General features: G+C 43.7%; 1 protein-coding gene across 4 annotated transcripts in view; it reads right to left on the bottom strand.

Annotated features, from left to right (window-relative positions):
• Positions 1–20,607, bottom strand: part of LOC106581817 (activin receptor type-1) — a 35,734-nt gene extending 15,127 nt beyond the window's left edge. Inside the window, exons 1-5 of one of the 4 annotated variants that reach the window (XM_014164192.2) lie at positions 20,236–20,607; positions 5,936–6,009; positions 4,429–4,683; positions 3,849–4,112; positions 2,422–2,682 (exon numbers count right to left, since the gene is read on the bottom strand). In XM_014164192.2, the coding sequence (XP_014019667.1) occupies positions 2,422–2,682; positions 3,849–4,112; positions 4,429–4,683; positions 5,936–6,002 (847 nt within the window). In that variant the 5' untranslated portion in view covers positions 6,003–6,009; positions 20,236–20,607. Of the gene's footprint in view, positions 1–2,421; positions 2,683–3,848; positions 4,113–4,428; positions 4,684–5,935; positions 6,010–15,909; positions 15,993–20,217 lie in introns of those variants that run through there. The other 3 variants (XM_014164191.2, XM_014164193.2, XM_014164194.2) reach the window with 3 other exon arrangements.
• Between the last annotated feature and the right edge of the window lie 778 nt (positions 20,608–21,385).

Raw genomic sequence — 21,385 nt, forward strand, 5'->3', positions numbered from 1 at the left:
ATGGTAGGTTTATTTGAACAGTGAGAGACAGAATAACAACAACAAAAATCCAGAAAAAGGCATGTCAAAAATGTTAGAAATTGATTTGCATTTTAATGAGGGAAATAAGTATTTGACCCCCTCTCAATCAGAAAGATTTCTGGCTCCCAGATGTCTTTTATACAGGTAACGAGCTGAGATTAGGAGCACATTCTTAAAGGGAGTGCTCCTAATCTCAGCTTGTTACCTGTAAAAAAGACACCTGTCCACAGAAGCAATCAATCAGATTCCAAACTCTCCACCATGGCCAAGACCAAAGAGCTCTCCAAGGATGTCAGGGACAAGATTGTAGACCTAAACAAGGCTGGAATGGGCTACAAGACCATCGCCAAGCTGCTTGGTGAGAAGGTGACAACAGTTGGTGCGACCATCCCCACCGTCAAACATGGAGGTGGAAACATTATGCTTTGGGGGTGTTTTTCTGCTAAGGGGACAGGACAACTTCACCGCATCAAAGGGACGATGGACGGGGCCATGTACCGTCAAATCTTGGGTGAGAACCTCCTTCCCTCAGCCAGGGCATTGAAAATGGGTTGTGGATGGGTATTCCAGCATGACAATGACCCAAAACACACAGCCAAGGCAACAAAGGAGTGGCTCAAGAAGAAGCACATTAAGGTCCTGGAGTGGCCTAGCCAGTCTCCAGACCTTAATCCCATAGAAAATCTGTGGAGGGAGCTGAAGGTTCGAGTTGCCAAAAGTCAGCCTCGAAACCTTAATGACTTAATGAAGATCTGCAAAGAGGAGTGGGACAAAATCCCTCCTGAGATGTGTGCAAACCTGGTGGCCAACTACAAGAAACATCTGACCTCTGTGATTGCCAACAAGTACTAAGTCATGTTTTGCAGAGGGGTCAAATACTTATTTCCCTCATTAAAATGCAAATCATTTTATAACATTTTTGACATGCGTTTTTCTGGATTTTTGTTGTTGTTATTCTGTCTCTCACTGTTCAAATAAACCTACCATTAAAATTATAGACCGATAATTTCTTTGTCAGTGGGCAACCGTACAAAATCAGCAGGGGCTCAAATACTTTTCCCCCTCACTGTAGATGTATTTTGAAAGATGAGACGCTGGGGATTATAATAATTAACGCTTTGATGTCATACAAGCAAGCCAAACAGCCATTAGTCCAGACGAGCACTTCACATATCACACAACTCATGTAATATACCGTGTGAACGTTTACAATCACTATGTTTGATGTACAGTTACAAGATGACATGGCGTCACCCTGGGTGGTTCTGAATAGAATGTAGCCTATGTTTGATGTATTGTGAAGAAATCCAGCAGGGAACACACATCTGAATGCAGTCTATTCTATTTCGCTCCACAGAAAGGTGTTGAGGGGAGGACGGCTCATAAATGTCCGGAACGGCGCAAATGGAATGGCATCAAACACCTGGAAAACATGCGTTTGATGTATTTGATACCATTCCACTGATTCCGCTCCAGTCAGTACCCCCGGGGCCTGTCCTCCCCAATTAAGGTGCCACCAACCACCTGTGATGCGCACCAAAATAACGATCTGCTTCTCCGAATTGCCTTTTGAAAACTGAGATTATATTTCGTAATTTAGCTAGTCATGTTGGCAATAGAACAAGTTTTCAAATCATTCCCACCCGACCAGATTGCGATTTATAAATGGACAGTTTTTTTGGAATGTGTAAACAACAGTAATTGTGTTGAGGCGGGGATGCAGGGCTGTGTTCCAAAGGAAAACAACTACAAGTCTGCTTGCTGTAGTTCCTCAACGGCACAGCTATGCGAGCTCAAAACAGCACCTTATCGTTGAAGACTCTTCTTTGAGTAATAAAAGTGCAATGAAATCACGTAGGAACTGTGCACATTTTGGAGATGTGTGTGTGTGACCACTTGGAAACACCAGTTAGACCTCTCCTTGTCATTTCATTTTGTTTTATGTTTATGCACCTACACCAAATTGGCCAATTTTATCATGATACTCAATGTATCCCGAGTATTTTCAGATTTCGATATCAACAAACACGGCAAAAAGTACAGTAACTGTAAAATGCACATAAAATCCACAGTGTAATGTTTGGATTCAGTCTTTTGTCAGATTAACTGTTTTGTTATCATCTTCAGTCTATTCATTTCCCCATAATCTTCAAACTGTTCCCTTTTGATTGCTACCATGGTTATGCATATGCTTTCCATATTTCTTCTGTAAGACACATTGAAATGTAGCCCTATCCATATAGGCCAACGCAAGTGGTGTAAGTGGTTAATTAATAACCTTGGTTTGAATGCAAATGTGCACCACACAGACCTCCCATTATAATACAGATGCATATGAATGAATGCACGCCATTGTGTGTGTCCCAAATAGGGTGCCAAGTAGCCTGTGCATTTACTTACCAATAACAGGCAGCTCCACAGTGACGTTCATGTTACACAGGTGGCCCTGGCAGCACTCCACAATCTGGTCGCGGGAGGGCGGCGTCTTGCAGGTCATTCTGCTCTGCTCGTACACCTTGAAGCAACCCTTCTGGTAGACCAGGTCTCCGTCGCTGACCGTCAGACTGGAGAAGCAGTGCTGGCCCATGCAGCGCTGCCCGGTGGCACACGACCGCCCCTTGCACACGCACTCGTGTTCGCCGGCGGACTTCACTTTCTCTTCTGGACGGGAAACAGAAAAGATAATTATTGCTCATGGAGTAGGGTGATGCTAGAGCTGCCCCGGTCAACTGGAAGTGCTGTTATTGTGAAGTGGAAACGTCTAGGAGCAACAACAGCTCATCCGCGAAGTGGTAGGCCACACAAGCTCACAGAACAGGACCGGCAAGTGCTGAAGCGCATAAAAATTGTCTGTTCTCGGTTGCAACACTTACTGGAAGCAACGTCAACACAATAACTGTTCGTCGGGAGCTTCTTGAAAAGTGTTTCCAAGGCCGAGCAGCCGCACACAAGCCTAAGATCACCAGGTACAATGCCAAGCGTCAACTGGAGTGGCGTAAAGCTCGCCAACATTGGACTCTGGAGCAGTGGAAACGCGTTCTATGGAGTGATGAATCACGCTTCACCATCTGGCAGTCCGATGACGAATCTGGATTTGGCGGATGCCAGGAGAACGCTACCTGCTCCAACGCCAACTGTAAAGTTTGGTGGAGGAGGAATAATGGTCTGGGGATGTTTTTCATTGTTCAGGCCCCTTAGTTCCAGTGAAGGGAAATCATAAAGCATACAATAACATTCTAGACTTTGTGGCAACAGTTTGAGAAAGGCCCTTTCCTTTTTCAGCATGACAATGCTGCATGCACAAAGCGAGGCCCATACAGAAAAGGTTTGTCGAGATCGGTGTGGTAGAACTCAACTGGCTTGCACAGAGCCCTGACCTCAATCCCATCGAACACCTTTGGGGTGAATTAGAACGCCGACTGCGAGCCAGGCCTAATCGCCCAACGTCAGTGCCAGACCTCACTAATGCTCTTGTGGCTGAATGGAAGCAAGTCCCCGAAGCAATGTTCAATCATCTAGCGGAAAGCCTTCCCAGAAGAGTGGAGGCTATTATAGTAGCAAAGGGGGGACCAACTCCATATTAATGCCCATGATTTTGGAATGAGATGTTCGACGAGCAGGTGTCCACATACTTTTGGTCATGTAGTGCATCTTCATAAATATGAATCACCTCTATGATATGCATATCTATCTTCTTAAAAAAATAAGTTGCAAATTATGTATATATTTACATATAAAAACTACAATAAGTGAGAGATGAAGCATCAGTGAGGCCAAGATTAGAAAAAAAATGAAATTATTTCAGTGAAAACAGGGTAGTGTGTTACCTTTTGCTGGTGCTTCCACAGTGACGTTCATGTTACACAGGTGCCCCTGGCAACACTTGACTATGTGGCTGTGAGAGGGAGGGGTGGCGCAGGTGGCTCTCCCCTGGTCGTCATCCTGAAGGCAGCCCTTCTGGTGACCCACATACCCGTCACTGATCTTCACAGAGGAGAAACACCGCTGGCCTGTACAGCGCTCCCTGCCCTCACATGACCGTCCCTCACACACACACTCATCGTCTTGCAAGGCAGGCGCCACTTCCTCATCTGTTCAATAAGAGAGACCAGACAAGTCCATGAAACCTTTTCATTCTCATTCATTTAAACAAATATAACGACTCTTCAGGTGGTTTTGTTTATGGAAGCATTTTACTAATGTACCCAAATGGCCTTCACGCAAATGAAAAACTAAATGTAAATGTGTTATTAACTAAATCATTGTGCAAAGTGGTGATGTGCTGCCTAGGTAGGTAGATATAGGATGTGGTAATGTGAGTGACTCAGCATGCTGATATTGCTTAGCCTACATTGAGGGAGGGATAAAAGCATGAGTGTAATGATTTCAATTAAAACAATGCATCACCTCTCTCTGGGTCTGCCACTGTGATATTCATGTTACAAAGGTCGCCATGGCAGCACTCCACAGTCAAGTTATGGGATGGGGGACTTCCGCAGCTTATGGACCCTTCGCCATGCCCCACAATGCACCCCTTCCGTCGGAAGAACGTGGCGTTCTGGATGGAGACGGCTGAGAAGCACTGCTGGCCAATACAACGGTCTCCGCTGTCGCATGACGGCCCGTCGCAAACACACTCATAGTCGCTCGCGCTGCCCTTATCTGCACAGTCATTAGACCAGACATTTTTAGTATTCTCCATTCATTTCAAACTCAAAACAAAATCACAACACATACTGACGAACAGAACTGAAAAGAAACATATTTAAAACACCAAAGGCATAAAATACGCAGACATTCGGCATTGTTAAAACTTCTTCGGGATCGGTGTCCCTTCAACGGGACGCTTGAGCTAACGTAGGCTAATGTGATTAGCATGAGGTTGTAAGTAACAAGAACATTTCCCAGGACAAAGACATATCTGATATTGGCAGAAATGTTTAATTCTTGTTAATCTAACTACACTGTCCAATTTACAGTAGCTGTTACAGTGAAAGAATACCATGCTATTATTTGAGGAGAGTGCACAAGTTTGAACATGAAAAGTTATTAATAAACAAATTTGGCACATTTGGGCAGTCTTGATACAACATTTTGAACAGAAATGCAATGGTTCATTGGATTAGTCTAAAACTTTGCACATACACTGCTGCCATCCAGTGGCCAAAATCTAAATTGCACCTGGGCTGGTATAATACATTATGGTCTTTCTCTTGCATTTCAAAGAGGGTACAAAAAAATACAAAAGAACGATTGGTTTTTTTCTTTGTATTATCTTTTAACTGATCTATTGTGTTATATTCTCCTACATTACTTTCACATTTTAACAAAATTCAAAGTGTTTCCTTTCAAATGGTACCAAGAATATGCATATCCTTGCTACAGGCAGTTAGATTTGGGTATGTCATTTTAGGCGAAAATTGAAAAAAGGGACAAATCCTTAAGAGGATTTATTAATATGTGAATATTGTGGTCATATTGTGGTCATGTTAGTGCAGGAGATTTGCTATGTTCAACCTCCCTCATTCTTATAATGAGTGTGTCATCATTTAGCTGCTACACTACAGTAGGCGATGCAGAATAATAAGTATCCCCAGCCAGCCAGCCAGCCAACCAACCCGTGACAGTGAGAAATCCTCAGTTCTCCCAGAGCCCAGTCTGCGAGCCTGTCACTGCAGTTGTTTAAAAAAATACTGCGAGACAGCGGGGGAGAGGGAGAGAGACAAAGCACGCCCTTGACAGAAAAATGTAAACTCACTACGCAGATTCAAAGCCGTATACTTGGCTGAATGTATGGGGAATGGTACCGAATGCGTGTAATCTCTGAAGCGGCTACCTAATGTACCGAAATCTCTTTGTTCGTGAGAATAGACTTTTTTTTATTTTTTATTAAGGAAAGGTGTCAAAATCTTACCTTCCACACTGAAAGAGGGTAAAACCAGAAGTATGAAGACCAGAATAAACATGTCGTCATCTAACATCGTAGACCTGGAAGAGACAGAAATTGGGATTAGACGACTATATGACATTGGAATAACGTGTTCACTAAACATGGACCTTCAAAATAGCTTACAATTTAGAAAGACAAATACATTTGTGTCACATCATTTGACAAATCAACGTCTATGTAAATGCCTTTGTTATGTCCACTAAAATTATTTCAAGCCACTTGCTGTGACAGGATAAAAGGATGGAAAGAGAGGGAGGGGCAGGGTTTGATCTAAGAGCACCATCATAATGGCATTTTTACTCAAAGAGAAAGACCTTTCCTTGTTTTCAATAAAGAGTCAACACCAAGTTTAAAATGCTCAAGTAAAGTGGGTCTCATGCCTTCCTGTTGTCCTGGCAACAAGGTGTTGAGTGGCAAGCAATGGGGAGACTGGTGCGCTCCTATTGGCTCAGCTGTATATAAATATATATAAGAGAGAGAAATAGAGAGAGAGAAATAGAGAGAGAGAGAGAGAGAGAGAAATAGAGAGAGAGAGAAAAATAGAGAGAGAGAAATAGAGAGAGAGAGAGATAGATAGAGATAGAGAGAGAGAAATAGATAGAGATAGAGAGAGAGAGAGAGAGAAATAGATAGAGATAGAGATAGAGATATATAGAGATTTCTTGACAGCAAGGGGAGCAGACAGACGCGGCAGGAGAACGAGGAGGACCGGAGAGGGGCACAGCAGGGAGCACCAACGAGGGAGCCCAAATAGAAACATTTCAAATGAGGAGGCTGGGTCTTTAAAACCTTCAATATGTGTCTTTAGGCACATCGACATACATGCACATTGACATCTGCTTGACTTCGGCTGTGATCTGTCTGATTCAAGCAGAGGCCACCGCACTCCACAGCAACACATCCGCACTCCATAAAAAAATAGGATGCATGTTTTCCAAATCTATTCCTGTACTAATTCCACACCGATAATATTTGATGCGGGAGGATGTCTCCCTCCAATTCCGCCACCTTTTCCCCCATGCAGCGCGTTTACGACATACTAAGCCCGGGCTGATCGTTATCTTGGCAGTGTTTGTGTCTGCCCACTGATAAATATCCCAGTGGTGTATTCCCAAAGCCTTTGTGCCCTCTCCCAGACATAAATGTTAGCATTACCCCAACGCCGCCTGCATAGCCCTGCTCACACAGACCACATGCTGCTCCTTTAATCAGAGCACAAAACAGAGGCTGTCACTGAGAGATAATCAGGGGCTCTGTGCAGAGCAGGGAGGGGTCAGGAGGACCGAGGGGGGCACCCAGGGGGCACATGTATGGCCAGGGGGCAACGAGAGGGCAGGGGGACAGAGGGAGGGCACTGAGGAGGAATGGAGGGTGGCAGATGGATAGGGGGCCGCACAAAAAAAACAAAGACAGGGCACAGACTGGTAAGGGAGGATAATAAGGGGGTAGGTCGGTTAAGGTGGACAGTGTAGTTTGGTTAGGGTTTGGTTAAGGTCGCTAAATTACGGTCATGTTTCCAAAATTCCCAGGTTTTCCAAAAAATCCTGGTTGGAGGATTCTGATGTTGTGCATATTCCCTCCTGATTGCGGGAATTTTGGAGAAAGTTAATAGAATTCTACAACCCTAGTTAAGGTGAGAACAAACACAGTGCAGCAGCATATAGGAATGCATAGCATGACACAGATCTAAACACCCTGATAAAGGATGCTGTCCTCCAGGCACCTAATATCCATCCCTGACAGATCAATATATCACCTCAATTATCTGCCCAGTGAACCTCAGCCACTTCATCTGCTCAAATCACTAGCCTTTAACAACAACAAAATGTCAGAAAAATCACTGCCAGTCTGCCTTCATACAAAGACGAGAATGCGACCACGTTCTTTTTGTTTGAGGATAGCCTAACTTTTGCAGCATATCAAAAAGGCAAAACCATATCGCCATCTTGCGAGGACAGCGAGCAGCAATGCCTGTGCTGAATAACAAACCGGGTCGTGCAAGGCAGACTGATCTGATGCAGTATTTGTGTTGAGGGATTAACATGTGCTCCTCCTGATATTGGAGACCTCAGAGTAGATCCTCAGAGAGAGAGAGAGAGAGAGAAACAAGGCCAGCAGCATCTGCAGAACACGTTGCGCGGAGCATAGAGAGCGGTAGGTTTTTCCCAGAGTTGTGTGCCTGTGCTGGGCTGTGATTATGCTCCCTCTGTCCCTGCATATTGAATTCTCTGGCAGTCCCCTGGCTGCAGTGAGTTCACAGAGCTGACATCCTGACAGGGAGTGTGCCGCTCCACCCCTTCAACAACCCAAAGTCTCAGGGAGGGAGGTCAGGCAGTTCTCGTTGGTTGCCATTTTCTGTGTATCTTGGGCTAGTATCACTGTAATACAGTCAGCCAAGGGAAGGATAAAAACATAAGAGGGAGATCAAATACCGATCGGCCACTAAAGTACATAAGCAGAGGATTGGAAGGCGTGGTGTTGGCAGTGGAAAGGCTTTGCTGAAATGTTGTCCGAGGACCAAGTGGGACCAAACAAAAATGTGGCCAAGTTGTGGTTGAGGCAGTTTGAAAAAGAGTCAGGTTTCATGCAGTCCTCCTCTCTCTAAAACGATCCTGAAACGATTCAAAGTCCCTGCTCCTTCAAAAGCTCACATTTGCATCAAATGAACATTTCAGTGTTTACTGTTGAGTCACTTGCACTTGATTCACCAGATATTTGGAGGATTCTTCCTCTTTCACACAACCGTGATGATTCAATCATGTTTGGTTGCGATATGCTTAGGTCGTGCTCAGGTAACGATTGGTGCGATGCAGTGTAGAACCTTGTATTCTGTCTGATGTGAGATGTGTGGTCCTCCCAGACCCAGTGTGTGTGTGTGTGTGTGTGTGTGTGTGTGTGGTGACGCTGCTTGGGCCTGGGAGCCCTAGCAGGAGCTGCTGAGTCATCGGGCTGCCGAGCTGGGAGACAGGAGGTAGAATCTGTGTCTAAGCTGGTGCTGGCATAGTTACCATGGCACAAATAGCCCGAGCGCCAGGGGAGCCGCAGGGAGGGAGAGCTGGGCATAGCTGACCAAGTCTGGCCTGCTCCGGAGCCCATGCCTCTCATCACATGTCCCCGTCCCACTCAGCAAGGAGTGCGACACCAGAGAGATGGAGACGGCCCGCTCCGAGGTGAGCGTGGGTGTGACACAGACAGCGCCGAGGGCGAATTAGCCCTCTGCAAGCTCACCTGGCATTCACACAGCAGACTAGCACAGCATATCGAGTCAAAAAACACTCGCCACCTCATTCAGAGGGGCAGTCTCTGCTTGCAGCCAAACTGCCAAGTGAATCCGAATGAACAAAGTCAAGCTGACATAGGATTGCAGTGTTTATTTGGTTGTTTACAAGACCTGTCTTGAAACTCTCAAAGAGAGAGAGCCAAAAATAGACTTGGTTAGACAGGTGCAGCTACGACAAATACAAAAGGTTATTTGGGGAAAAGGCGTCTCTCGTAACTGCACAACAGACTGCAGCCCATGACTGGTTGTGACATGCAGAATGCCATACAAAACACAAAACAATTGCCCATTCAAATTGAAAATGTTGCAACTTCAACAAACACAGGATGTTTTTAGATTTGTTTATTATTAGTGTACTAGGAGCAGGGAAGAAAATGTCCTTGCTTCCAATTGAACAGCAGAGAAATGCTCCTGTTAACTGGAAGTGTAGTGCTTAAAATCAAGCGCAAGGAGAACTTCTGTCGCACCCAGGCGCTGCTGTTCAACTCATCCAATGACTAATCAACATTTTTTTCTTTTAGCATTCAGCTAGCAATTTTTTTTACTTTTTTTATAACGCATTTACACCACATTTTGTACATTTAGGGACATCACACTTCAAGAACGTGTCCTCCTACAACAAAAACAAAAGACAACATTTACAGATTAGCTTTTACAGAGCAAACAGTCAAAATAATTCCGGGACTGAAAACATCTCTGCCATGATAGTTAATTACAGCGTGCTAGACAGCTAACAACTGGGGGGGTTGCCATAATCACACTAAATCTGAAAAACTCATTAACCTATGGAAGTCCTGCTCCACCCTTGCCAGGGGCCTCATCAAATGGGAGATTAAAACAGAAAGTGAAAAGCCCCCAGGCAGCCCTCCGTGGCCCCCAGGACCCTACAGTGCCCCATTCAGTTCATTCTGGCCCTGCCGGAGGTATCTTTCCTTTCTCTCTTTAGGACTTCAACTCAGCGGCCGACTCTCTCACAATGTAAGGAATGTAATCGAATGCAAAATGGCCCTTTTCTTGTAAAATCACAATACTGACACTCCGGTCCTGGTAAGAGGCGAGCGAGCGCAGCAGGTTTGGTTCCAGGATATGGTGCAAGAAAGGGTCATTTCTGACACACACACACACACACAGGGGCCCATGTACTAGATCATTTGAAATAAGAGACAAAAGATGTATTTTCTTTCAGCAGTACTATTTTTCCCATCATTCTGGCTTGGACAATGCCCAGAGAGACCCTCCTGAAAACTGTCAGCCTTAAATGACCATTTTGTCTCAGATGACCTACTCGTTACTAAGTAAAATGAGGCGGCAGGTAGCCTAGTGGTTAGAACGTTGGACTAGTAACCGAAAGGTTGCAAGAGCTGACAAGGTAAAAATCTGTCGTTCTGCCCCTGAACAAGGCAGTTAACCCACTGTTCCTAGGCCGTCATTGTAAATAAGAATGTTCTTAACTGACTTGCCTAGTTAAATAAAGGTTAAAAAATGTTTTGATTGAATCGGACAACTCATGACACCCTGGGATGGTGTTGGCAGGGACTACTGATGTGGTCAGACAACCTTGTTCACTTTGACATAACATTGGGAGTGAGGAGATGGGGAAACACATTGCTACAGCAAAGCAAGTGTTTTGATTCCATCGAACGCAGCACAAGATCTTCAGCCTCAACCTCTAACACTTTGCACAGGTGAGACGCGAGGACAAGAAAGAAAACAATTAACGACTGCACCACCACAGAAGCTCTAAAACGTTCTAAAACCCCAAGCAACGAGAATTCCAGAACAATTAAATAAAGTGCTCTGTGCTACAGAGACGAATCAAGGGTAATTACTCAAGAACCAAGTTTATAGCTTTGAGAAGACATTCAAGACAAAAAGTCACCATGGCACTGCAGAGTTCATTGTAGGACCACCATCACAACACTTGCCATGGCCAATTCAAACACCGTCTTTATGACCTTTTGCAATGTTTGCAGAAAGTGGAATGGACAAACATTCTCCCTCCGACAAAGATCAGTGTGCTGCAGCATCAGGGCCCTCCAATAGCACCTTGATTTGTACCACCTCTTCTCCACTGTCAGACCTGATTGGTCACATTGGGCTCCCGGACAAAGATCAAGTGTGGGATTGGAGAGGCGAAACCTCTTATTAAAGACTCTAAAATAACAGTATGGAAGCACCAAGAAGAACCGTTGGCGACATCACCAAGCAGAGGGAATTTCAATATGTTTCTATTGATTTTATGTCCTGTGGCAGAAAGTGAGCTTCGCCGTTGAGAGTGGGTTTAACAAGACCAGTCCCCCCCCAGTCAGTCTGAGTCTTCCCACGCTGGCTGAGTCCCACACAGCACTACTGCAGCTGGACCATCACAGTCACACCCTCCTGTCAATGGAAGCTTTATGACCTGGTATTCCTGATAGTGAATTGCTCCTTCAATTACAGAGGATAGGTGACAGGATATTATAGGTGATCTGGTGGATCTCCTCTCTCAGTGATCTTAAAGCGGCACTGTTCAATAGCATTATCCAGGGCTCTATGGCTACGCTGACCCTTTTCTTCTACAAGGGTCATGTGCGAGCCTAAGTTGAAAAAAAGTAGGTGCACACAAAAATGTAGGAGCACAAAGAAAAATATTTTTGCTAATAAAACTAGAATCCTTCATTTTTCTAGGCGCCCTAGTGCTCCTAAATTGAAATTCCAGGTCATACTGCTAAATATTTCGGTACATATGCAAGTAAAATGGTGGCACTCCAGATCCCTGTTATCTTGTCTTGGTTATGGGGTTTTAATCATTTGGGAACATAATGTCATGACAGGTCAGAGTGACAGATTTGCGGTCTATTTACTTTCTAAAATATTTAGTGTTCGGCCTTCATCAGAGGTTTAAAACTAGCTTCCTCACAAAGCCACGGAGGTACAATAAATAACAGAATCACACAATAGACAAGGATGTCCAAGTTGAACTGCAGAACAGCACGTCAAACACACGTTTGATATTAGTGAGTGTAACTAATGCTAGTCTTGAGACGTAAATCCAGGAAACATTTGTTTGTAGAGGAGAGGCTAGGGTTCTCTCAAACTCATGTAATCTGATACTTTGAGTATTTACACACCATGCCAAAAATGGCATCCTTGGTTTTATCTTCTACCACCGGCTCGTTACATACTGTAGGTAGTAGGATAGAACACACAAAATCGTACGTATAGGCCTTCCTCCAACACTGCTCATTTAAAACTTTCCAAAACACAGACTTTACTTAAATAAGGGAATCCTTAAGTCATCTAAATGAAGGAATCCTTAATGAAACTAAATGGGGAAAAAAGGTACAAACAAACATATCAAGGGACCGAACCGAGGCCACTGCTCAATTACACGCCGGCCACGTTGCGAGGGAGCGTCGCAAAACAAATGTACGCTGTACACGTTAATCATGACACCCCCACCGCTCGCACGCGTAAACGAGTGTCTGCGTAGCCAAGAACTAAAATAGAACTCGGTTCTATTTGAGATGCTCCACGCGCTGCAAATCCCCTCCTTATTGGATATCAGGTAGTTACAAACCCACGTGGATGCTTGAAAAACAAACCAGGAGAGGTTAAAGACAACTAAAAACTAACTAGGTTTCCCTTTTTAAACGGTGGATTAATCGTCAGAGTAGAGATAGCAGAGGAACACAATTTTGTATGACTCCGTAGGGTATCCAATCAAAAACGCATATTTACAATGTCTCTATCATAATCCGTTCAAAAGTTAGAGTTTTTACCCTTGTAGGATGACCAAAATTAGGCTGACTAAATCAGTGGAAGCCAGAGGGAGAAAAAAAAAGTGGTCCAAAAATCGCACAGCGTCGTGTCATTTAGGCTGAGCACTGAGAAAATGTTCAGGTCTGCTGAGCACAAAAATTTAACGTTGTGAAAATTCTGTACAACTTCCAACGCACGTTTACTGTGAACACCGAGGCCGTACCCTCTAAGTTATAACAGTGGCCAAGTAGGCTACTGTGGCCATTTTATCATAATGTAGACCTATCAGAGTGGCCTACCATCAAAAACAATGGAGAAAATGCATCCCATAACATTTTAACATGGAAATAGCTGTACTAGCATTCACCCTATAGGGTCAGCCAATGTGTGGTGTTCAATGTAGGCCTACATCCCATGAGGCTTTTGAAAGAACCATGCAGGGCTTGACATTATGCTCTTTATCACTTGTCCTTCAGACAAGGAGGTGACTGAAAACAGTGTTGTGTTGTTTGATGCAAGAAACCACTTTACAAAATAAAATGCATTATTATTCCCATACCATTATTACAGAGAATCAGACAAATGATCCTACCCTCTGCCTATTGGCTACTTAGTTTACTCAAGCCCGTCTCAAAATACAACACTGCCCCTTTAAGACATATAAAAAGCTCTTTATCTGACTCTTTTCAAAAGTACATTTTGTGCTATTGTAGGAAGCAATCCCTCCCCTATTGCTGACTACAAATGATCTATAACAACTCACTAACTTGCAAAGGATATATAACACAAATGTACACAGATGGCTACATGTAGCTCTCGCTTTGATCTGAAAATGAGCTCATCTGCTCACAACCACAGCTGTAAACACAGTCGGATCTAAGTAAATAGCACAGATGCACATATTGCAACGGTCAATTTGCATATAGACCTACTACAGCTCTGATTGGTTCTGCCGCACCGGTCTGTGTCGTGGGAGTCAGTGTAATAGAATCCTACTCCGGTCTTCTGCCTACAACTGAATCTCTTGCATAGTTCGTTTGGTTTCCATATGTTGCATTGAAAGTGGCTAATATGGAGTTGATTCGAGCACATTTACCACGGTAAAAGGGAACCGTTGATAGTGTTAACAGGGAAAGCTAGACAGTTGAGTGAAGTTCAGTCCGTTGGCTCGGTAGGCTCGGGGCTACCGCTCGCAGTTTAGAGGTAACATTGCCTGACCTGCTCACTTTCCCCATTATCTTTCTTCTGTAATCCACAGGACATAAAACAATATTGATTTTGAGACGCGACGTAATATTTTCATATTTTAGAATACACTTTTCATATTAATGCGAAATTCCTGTTCTTTTACAAAAAATATCTCACTAAAACAAGCGTATCTCTGTGAAAATGTCAACAAAGCACTGAGCATACACCACTAGCTTTGTATTTTCAAAGCCTTTTATGTTTAACTCAGCTCGTGTCTTGCTAATTCAGCTTTTTGCGACCCTCAGAAACAACTTTGAAGACGACCACCACAAAAGTCTTCAAAAAGGGTTGCTGCGAGAAAGCTGCACCGTTCTGTCAACAGAGCTCGGTGCTTATTATCGGACGTCTTATACTGTTAATGAAATGTTAGAGAAAATACCCCACTTAACTATTTAGAACATGAATAATCATATTTGTCTTAGTAAAATGTTTAACATAAGGAACTGACATTTCATCACCAATGCGCATTCTCACCCCCTCCGGGTAGAGTGGGTGGACACCCTAGACTCCGAGGTCAAACTTCAACAAAGAAGCAGCTAAAATGAGGACAATATGCATGTCAAATAACAACCCAATGTTCATCTCCCAGGACAAACCAGCTTGCGACAGCATGTTAGGGAATTGAACCTGCAATTACAATCCTTTAAAAAAAAGGCACACAATGGCAGAGCGATTTTTGCATATTCTGGTTGTAAAATTCTAATAGTTCACCTAATTTCAGTTTATGACAAAACAAGCATGTATAGAGAATCATTGTACCATCTAAACCACTGAAATATATTTTCCATAACCAAGGTTATTGTATTTTCAGCTGGTGTACAAAACACAAAAATAAAACGTTAAGTACGGGAAGCATAGAAATAGTGCACATAGAACAGATCTACCGCTTCTTAAGACTTGCTTTCAATGAGAATGACAGATCAATGTAAATTTGGTTGGATCACCACCCCCCCCAAGAAAACATATTGCAGCTTTAATTCTATTAGTATTCGACATCCACTCCAAAGCCCAGGAATGGGGAGCAAGGAGGGGCAGAGAAACCAAACAGAGCCATAACTTCCCCCCCCCCATAACAGCTGAGCAATTAAGGCACTGAAGCGAGTGAAGCGCTCATAAAATGTGTATTGCAGACTGTCTCCAGTGCAGTCTCGGGGTAATGGGAGAGCGAGGAGCCAGGAACACTGCGGATCTGTGTCTGCTCTAGTCTGCGCAGACGGCAGACTCCCGTCTCCATTTGCTTTTCACCCACATTTGCACAGAGAATAGAAACAGAAATCAATAACCCACTGGAGGGCCACCAAAGGAGAGGCACCAGGCAGCAGGAGCAGACACACACAGAAGTAGGACCAAAGTCTGGCTGGGGCACAGTCATTCTCTGTCTGACTTCCTGTCTCGCACTGAGCCGAGGCTACAGAGCCCGCCAGGCCCCAGACGACTAGGTTACACTCATCCTAATATGTTTCGGCTGCACAAGGCTTATGATTATTAAAGGCTCAAGGATTTCGACTAAAAATAACATGCAGACAGAGAGGCCACGTCCTAAAAAGCAGTGGACACCATGGTGAAACAGGCCAAGCGACCAATATGCTGTGTTCCTCTGCAGCCCCACCGCCTCCACAACTGTCAGGTCTACTGCTAATCCAAATAGAAAATTAAAAGCACAACTTACTCGCATGTCAGCGCTGGGCACACATGGTCAGCAGCGCCAGCCTCGCAGCTGATGGGTCCTTAAAGAGATTGCTGCTCCTTTGCTGGAGTCTCTGCCAAGTCCTGCCCCCCCCCCCACTCTCTCTCTCCGTCCCTCCCTCCCTCCCACACAAGCACATTCATACACACAGGGATGCAACCAACCACACACACAGTTCCACACACCTCTTCTCTTACCCTCCCAGGCTGATTTGAGACGGATCTACCTACACCACTGCGCCTGAGCCAGCCCCAGACTCCTGCTCAGACTTGAAGCTCTGTGTCTCTGTGGACGGCGCAGTCTGTTGTTAATGACAGTGTGTGTAACCTTACCCTCCCGCAGGCCAGTCATGGCTCTCTCTCTCTCTCTCTCACACAGAGCAAGGCAAGCTCTTCGCTCTCTGCTTTGCTCTCATAATGTTCCAGCCTATACTGCCTGCTGTTTCTGACAGCCAAATGACTGTGTACAGAGAAATGATTGCTGTCGGAGGACTGTTTCCCCTTCTCTCGCTTTCGTCTCTGTTTTCTGAACTGTTCAGGCCTCTGTGGGCAAATGATGCACTTTACGGTGCTCTGAAAGAGCAGCTGCAGAATGGATCTGGGGAGGAAAGGCCAGCACATCTGCTCCGATAGAAAGTGGATATCATGTAATGTGGAAGTAATGATTATGGGAGAGAATTAGAAAAATCGGTTTAAAACAGCATGTTGGGTCAGAAACGAGTTATGTTGAACCCACTAACCCGACATGAACACTTGGTGTTGAAATGGCGTTGATCAGAAAATAGAACACTGCTGGTTGTACTCAGGCATAACAGCCCAGCATGACTCAAACAGCATCTAGAGATTCACAGTGTAATCTACTATCATCTAGTACAGGGTTTCCCCAACCTCGGTCCACGTTTTGGTTTTTGCCCTAGCACTACACAGCCAATTAAAATCATCAAAGCTTGATGAAACCAAAACGTGCACCCAAGGGGGGCCCCAGGACCAAGTTTGTGAAACCCTGATCTAGTAGGTAATCGTCCACAATTAAAATTTAAATAAAAAGTTCAAAAAAAAAAATCATAATGGAGCTGTAATAAGAGAAACATGGCAATGTCCAGAATCACATTGGCACAATATCGCTACAACAATACGTTTTGTTCCACCATCAAAAGAGCTTTAATAAACCTGTTCCAATGCTTTAAACGGATTCGTTAACTGTGACTACTTTAAATGAACATCTTCATGAAAAAAAAAAGGAGTGCTACATTTCTGAGCAGCGTACCAGAGATTTTCCCAACATTCACCACAGTGTCATTGGGCCCAAAGCACAATGATTACATTGTCAGGAAGGACACTGGAGAAAGAGCGCTAATCAGGACGTTATGGGTGAGCAGGCAAGATCAAGTCAGACCCTTCACCTCAGTTGAATAGAGCAGGAGCCCAGAGTGCCCCTTGGGTCTGACCCATGTCTCCGTCCAGACTGACGTCCCGCTATCTGCCCGCTTATCAGCAGACTCCAGGACACGAGTCACTGAGCTCACCAGGCGCCCACAAAGGTAGCATGACCTCAGTGAAGAGGCAAGGAATCAGCTAAACTAGCGAGACACTCTCCAGATCACTAACCACTCACTCACACAGCTCCATTAGTAGGTACAAACATCCAGCACAGCTCTGCTATTCTGAACTTTCATCAAAGCAAATTCTATCAATTATACTGACAAAATATATAAAACTCAACATGCAAAAATGTCAAAGATTTTGCTGAGTTACAGTTCATATAAGGAAATCAGTCAATTGAAATAAGTTCACTAGGCCCTAATCTATGGATTTCACATGACTGGGCAGGGTCGCAGCCATGGGTGGGCCTGGGAGGGCATAGGCCCACCCACTGGGGAGCCAGGCCCAGCCAATCAGAATGAGTTTTTCCCCCTCACAAAAGGGCTTTATTACATGCAGAAATACTCCTCAGCACCCCGCTCCCCCTTCCCCTCAGACGATCCCGCAGGTGAAAAAGCCAGATGTGGAGGTCCTGGGCTAGCGTGGTTACACGTGGTCTGCGGTTCTGAGGGTGGTCGGATGTACTGCCAAATTCTCTAAAACGACATTGGAGGCGGCTTATGGAACATCGAATGCCTGTCGAGGCATGCCTGCCCCTAACCCTAACCCTAACCCATGCCTGCCTCGACATGCCTGCCCCTAACCCTAACCCAATCCCAATGATCTCACACAGTCGCCACGGTAACTTAGTCACCTTAGACAGCTGAGCATTTACACAACATCATCATGAACTCTTGACTCATTTGAGAATGGAGGCTAACCTTGGATTCTTTATGACACACTGGAGAGACACTGATGCCAATGGGATGTAAGGAGATGATTTGTTTCATCAACTAGAATCCATTAAAGCGACTAAGGGACAAGTGATTGACATTCACAGCCAATAACTGACAATGTGAGCATATAACCGCTTTGAGCAGTTTATTGAAAAAGAGCAGGCCCTCTAAATGGTGATACCAATGACTTGTATGTGTTATGTAGAAGGGACATGCATAGCAATATGATGCACCAGAAGTGTTAATATTATGTAATGTAGCCCAAGTGAGGCCAAAAGTCCTTAGACAGTGTGTTGTCTGTGCATGCTCTTCTACGGTCGTCTTTTAAATTAAAGCACACAAAGAAGTGAACCGTGAACTATCAGGTAGCAATCAACGTTTTTCGAACGGGATCGCCTTTCGGATGGGACGTTAAAACAGGTGACCCGACTCTCTGTGGTCACTAAAGATCCCAAGGTACTTATCTTAAGAGTATGGTTGTTAACCCCGGTGTCCTGGCTAAATTCCCAATCTGGCCCTCATACCATCATGGCCACCTAATCATCCGCAGCTTCCAATTGGCTCATTCATCCCCCCCTGTAACTATTCCCCAGGTCATTGATGTAAATGAGAAGGTGGGTGTTCTCAGTCAATGTACCTGGTAAAATCTGGGATAAATACCAATTTTCCCCAATGTCGGGAAGTAGGTATAGTGTCTTCCCCCTCTCTGGCTACAGGACCATTGTGATGCTTATTGCCCAGCATGGGGTTGATGGAGGCACACAATCAAGGAGTGGTGCTCCTAACAAAGTCTACATGACAAAGGTGCACTAACAACATGAAAACTGGATGTCATTTTGCACCTACAAATGACTAACCCCCGAGCATAAAGTTGCAGCAGCAATTGCTACATCCATTTTTGGTATAATAAATTAATGATATGCACCCATTGATTCTTGAAGAATAAAACTTGTCTCATGAGCTGAGTTCAATTGCCCTACACCTTAAGAACTCAAGATAGAAACTTGTTTGACTCCCATGTTTGTAAACAACTAAATGTAAACAAACTCTATGTAGCCCCAAAACATGGTTAAAACTGTAATGTTGATATCGTGGATGGTCAGTCCTTGCATCCATAGCTGTCTATACATTTGAGATTGGTTACATTACTCCAACCCCATCCCTCAGCCTTTTACTGAAACGGGGGTGGGGAATACGCTTTGATACTGTTTCTGCTGCTGATTGCCTGCAGTAAACAAATCCAGATGTAGCCTACAATCTAGATCTTGCCATTACATTATTTAATTCGGTTAAAAGCTGCAATATGTAACTTTTTGGGCGCCCCAACCAACTTCACATAGGAATAAGAGTTATAGATCTGTCATTCTCATTGAAAGCAACTCTAACAAGCGGTAGATATGTTCTATGCTTCCCGTTCTTAAGTTTCGTATTTGGTCTTTTACTTTCCGTTTTGTACACCAGCTTCAAACACAATATTTTTTAGTTATGGAAAATATATTTCTACACTATACTTGCTTGTTTTGTGACATAAAGTGAAATTATGCTTACTATTATAATTTTTGTAGCCAGGAATTGGCGAAGCGATTTCTGCATAGTTAATAAGGGGAGTTTGGGTTATTAGGGCATTATGGCATTCCCATCTATTGGAAGAAAATAACAAAAATGCTATCCTTCAGAACCTTTTTTTTTTTTTCCAGATTGAAAAAACAAGGTGGCCTAAGGATAGTTTATAGGCCTGGTATTTCAAAGAGATAAATTAACATTTTCTGGTTGACCTAAAGTTTGTGAGAGAGAGTTGAAAGTGCCATCCACTGACTTTCCCATCGGGAAAACGGAGGCTGTAGCTAGGCTACAGGTTACGTTTGTACTATTTAGGATCCGCGCAAATCCAAAGAATAGGCTACGCCTAAGACTCTCTACAGGTAGCTACATATTCCAAATAAAATATACAAATATAAAAACAAATAACTTACCTTACATGTAAAACTTACTAAGTGCGTCGAGGACACAGACGTAACCGAATGTGCTAAAAGCACAAGTCAGGCTAGTCTGCCATCTCCCGAAAATTCACCGAAAATAGCCTATTTGTTTTGATTCCTTCAAAAGCAAGATTCCAGTTTCAGCCGACATTGCCCTTCGACTTTGATACAATGTTACAATTTAAAAAACGTTCATAATCCAAAGTAATACAAAGTTGCGGTCAGTAACTTGGCCAGCGTACCATATAACCTTTGGTGTTCCTCACTCGATATTCTTATGGAGTGGAGCTACGCTACGACAATTCCTAGGAGGAAGTAGCCATGCAACTCGCTGTAATTAGAGGACCATTACAACATCATTTCCTCTGCGCATATTCCCACACCAGCCACCTAGGTAGGCGGTCACCTATGATATTTCAATTTGAAATGTATTCATTTTCAGTAATCTCATATCTGTATTGCAAAACATGCATGTAAGGAAAACATTATAGCCTATGTTCAACAAATTCTCATCCATGAGACTTACATTCAAGAAAAAAATCCCTGAATAGGCTACTTTAGACAATACAAGGAGCCATTTTATATATAAAACCTTACACCTATCAAATCGTATAAGGTCAGAGAAGGGAGGAGATAAATATGTATTTTCATCTGCTGCATTGCAATCGCCTCATACGAACCATCCTGATCTCGCGAGTTTAGCGAAACAATGTGAGCTGGCAAGATCAGGATGGCTCGTACGAAGCTAAAATTGCAAGCCCATTCATGGGGAATTTGCCTAACATAAGACTAGGTGTAATATAGGTATAATTAGAAAGTCTTCAAAAAATAAAGAAGATAAAATATATATATATATTTTTTGTTATTGAAATATTATTATTATTATTTTATATATATATATAAAAAATATATAATCATATTTCAATAAAAAATAAAATAATATACATATATGGCGGGTGCGTTAGGTAGCCTAGTGGTTAGAGCGTTGGACTAGCAACTGAAAGGTTGAATCCCCGAGCTGACAAGGTGAACATCTGTCGTTCTGCCTCTGAACAAGGCAGTTAACCCACTGTTCCTAGGCCATCATTGAAAATAAGAAATTGTTTTTAACTGACTTGCTTAGTTAAATAAAGAATATATATATATATCTACATACCAGTCA

The sequence above is a fragment of the Salmo salar genome, chromosome ssa21 (genome assembly GCF_905237065.1).
Source record: "Salmo salar chromosome ssa21, Ssal_v3.1, whole genome shotgun sequence".
NCBI classification, from domain to species: Eukaryota; Metazoa; Chordata; class Actinopteri; order Salmoniformes; family Salmonidae; genus Salmo; species Salmo salar.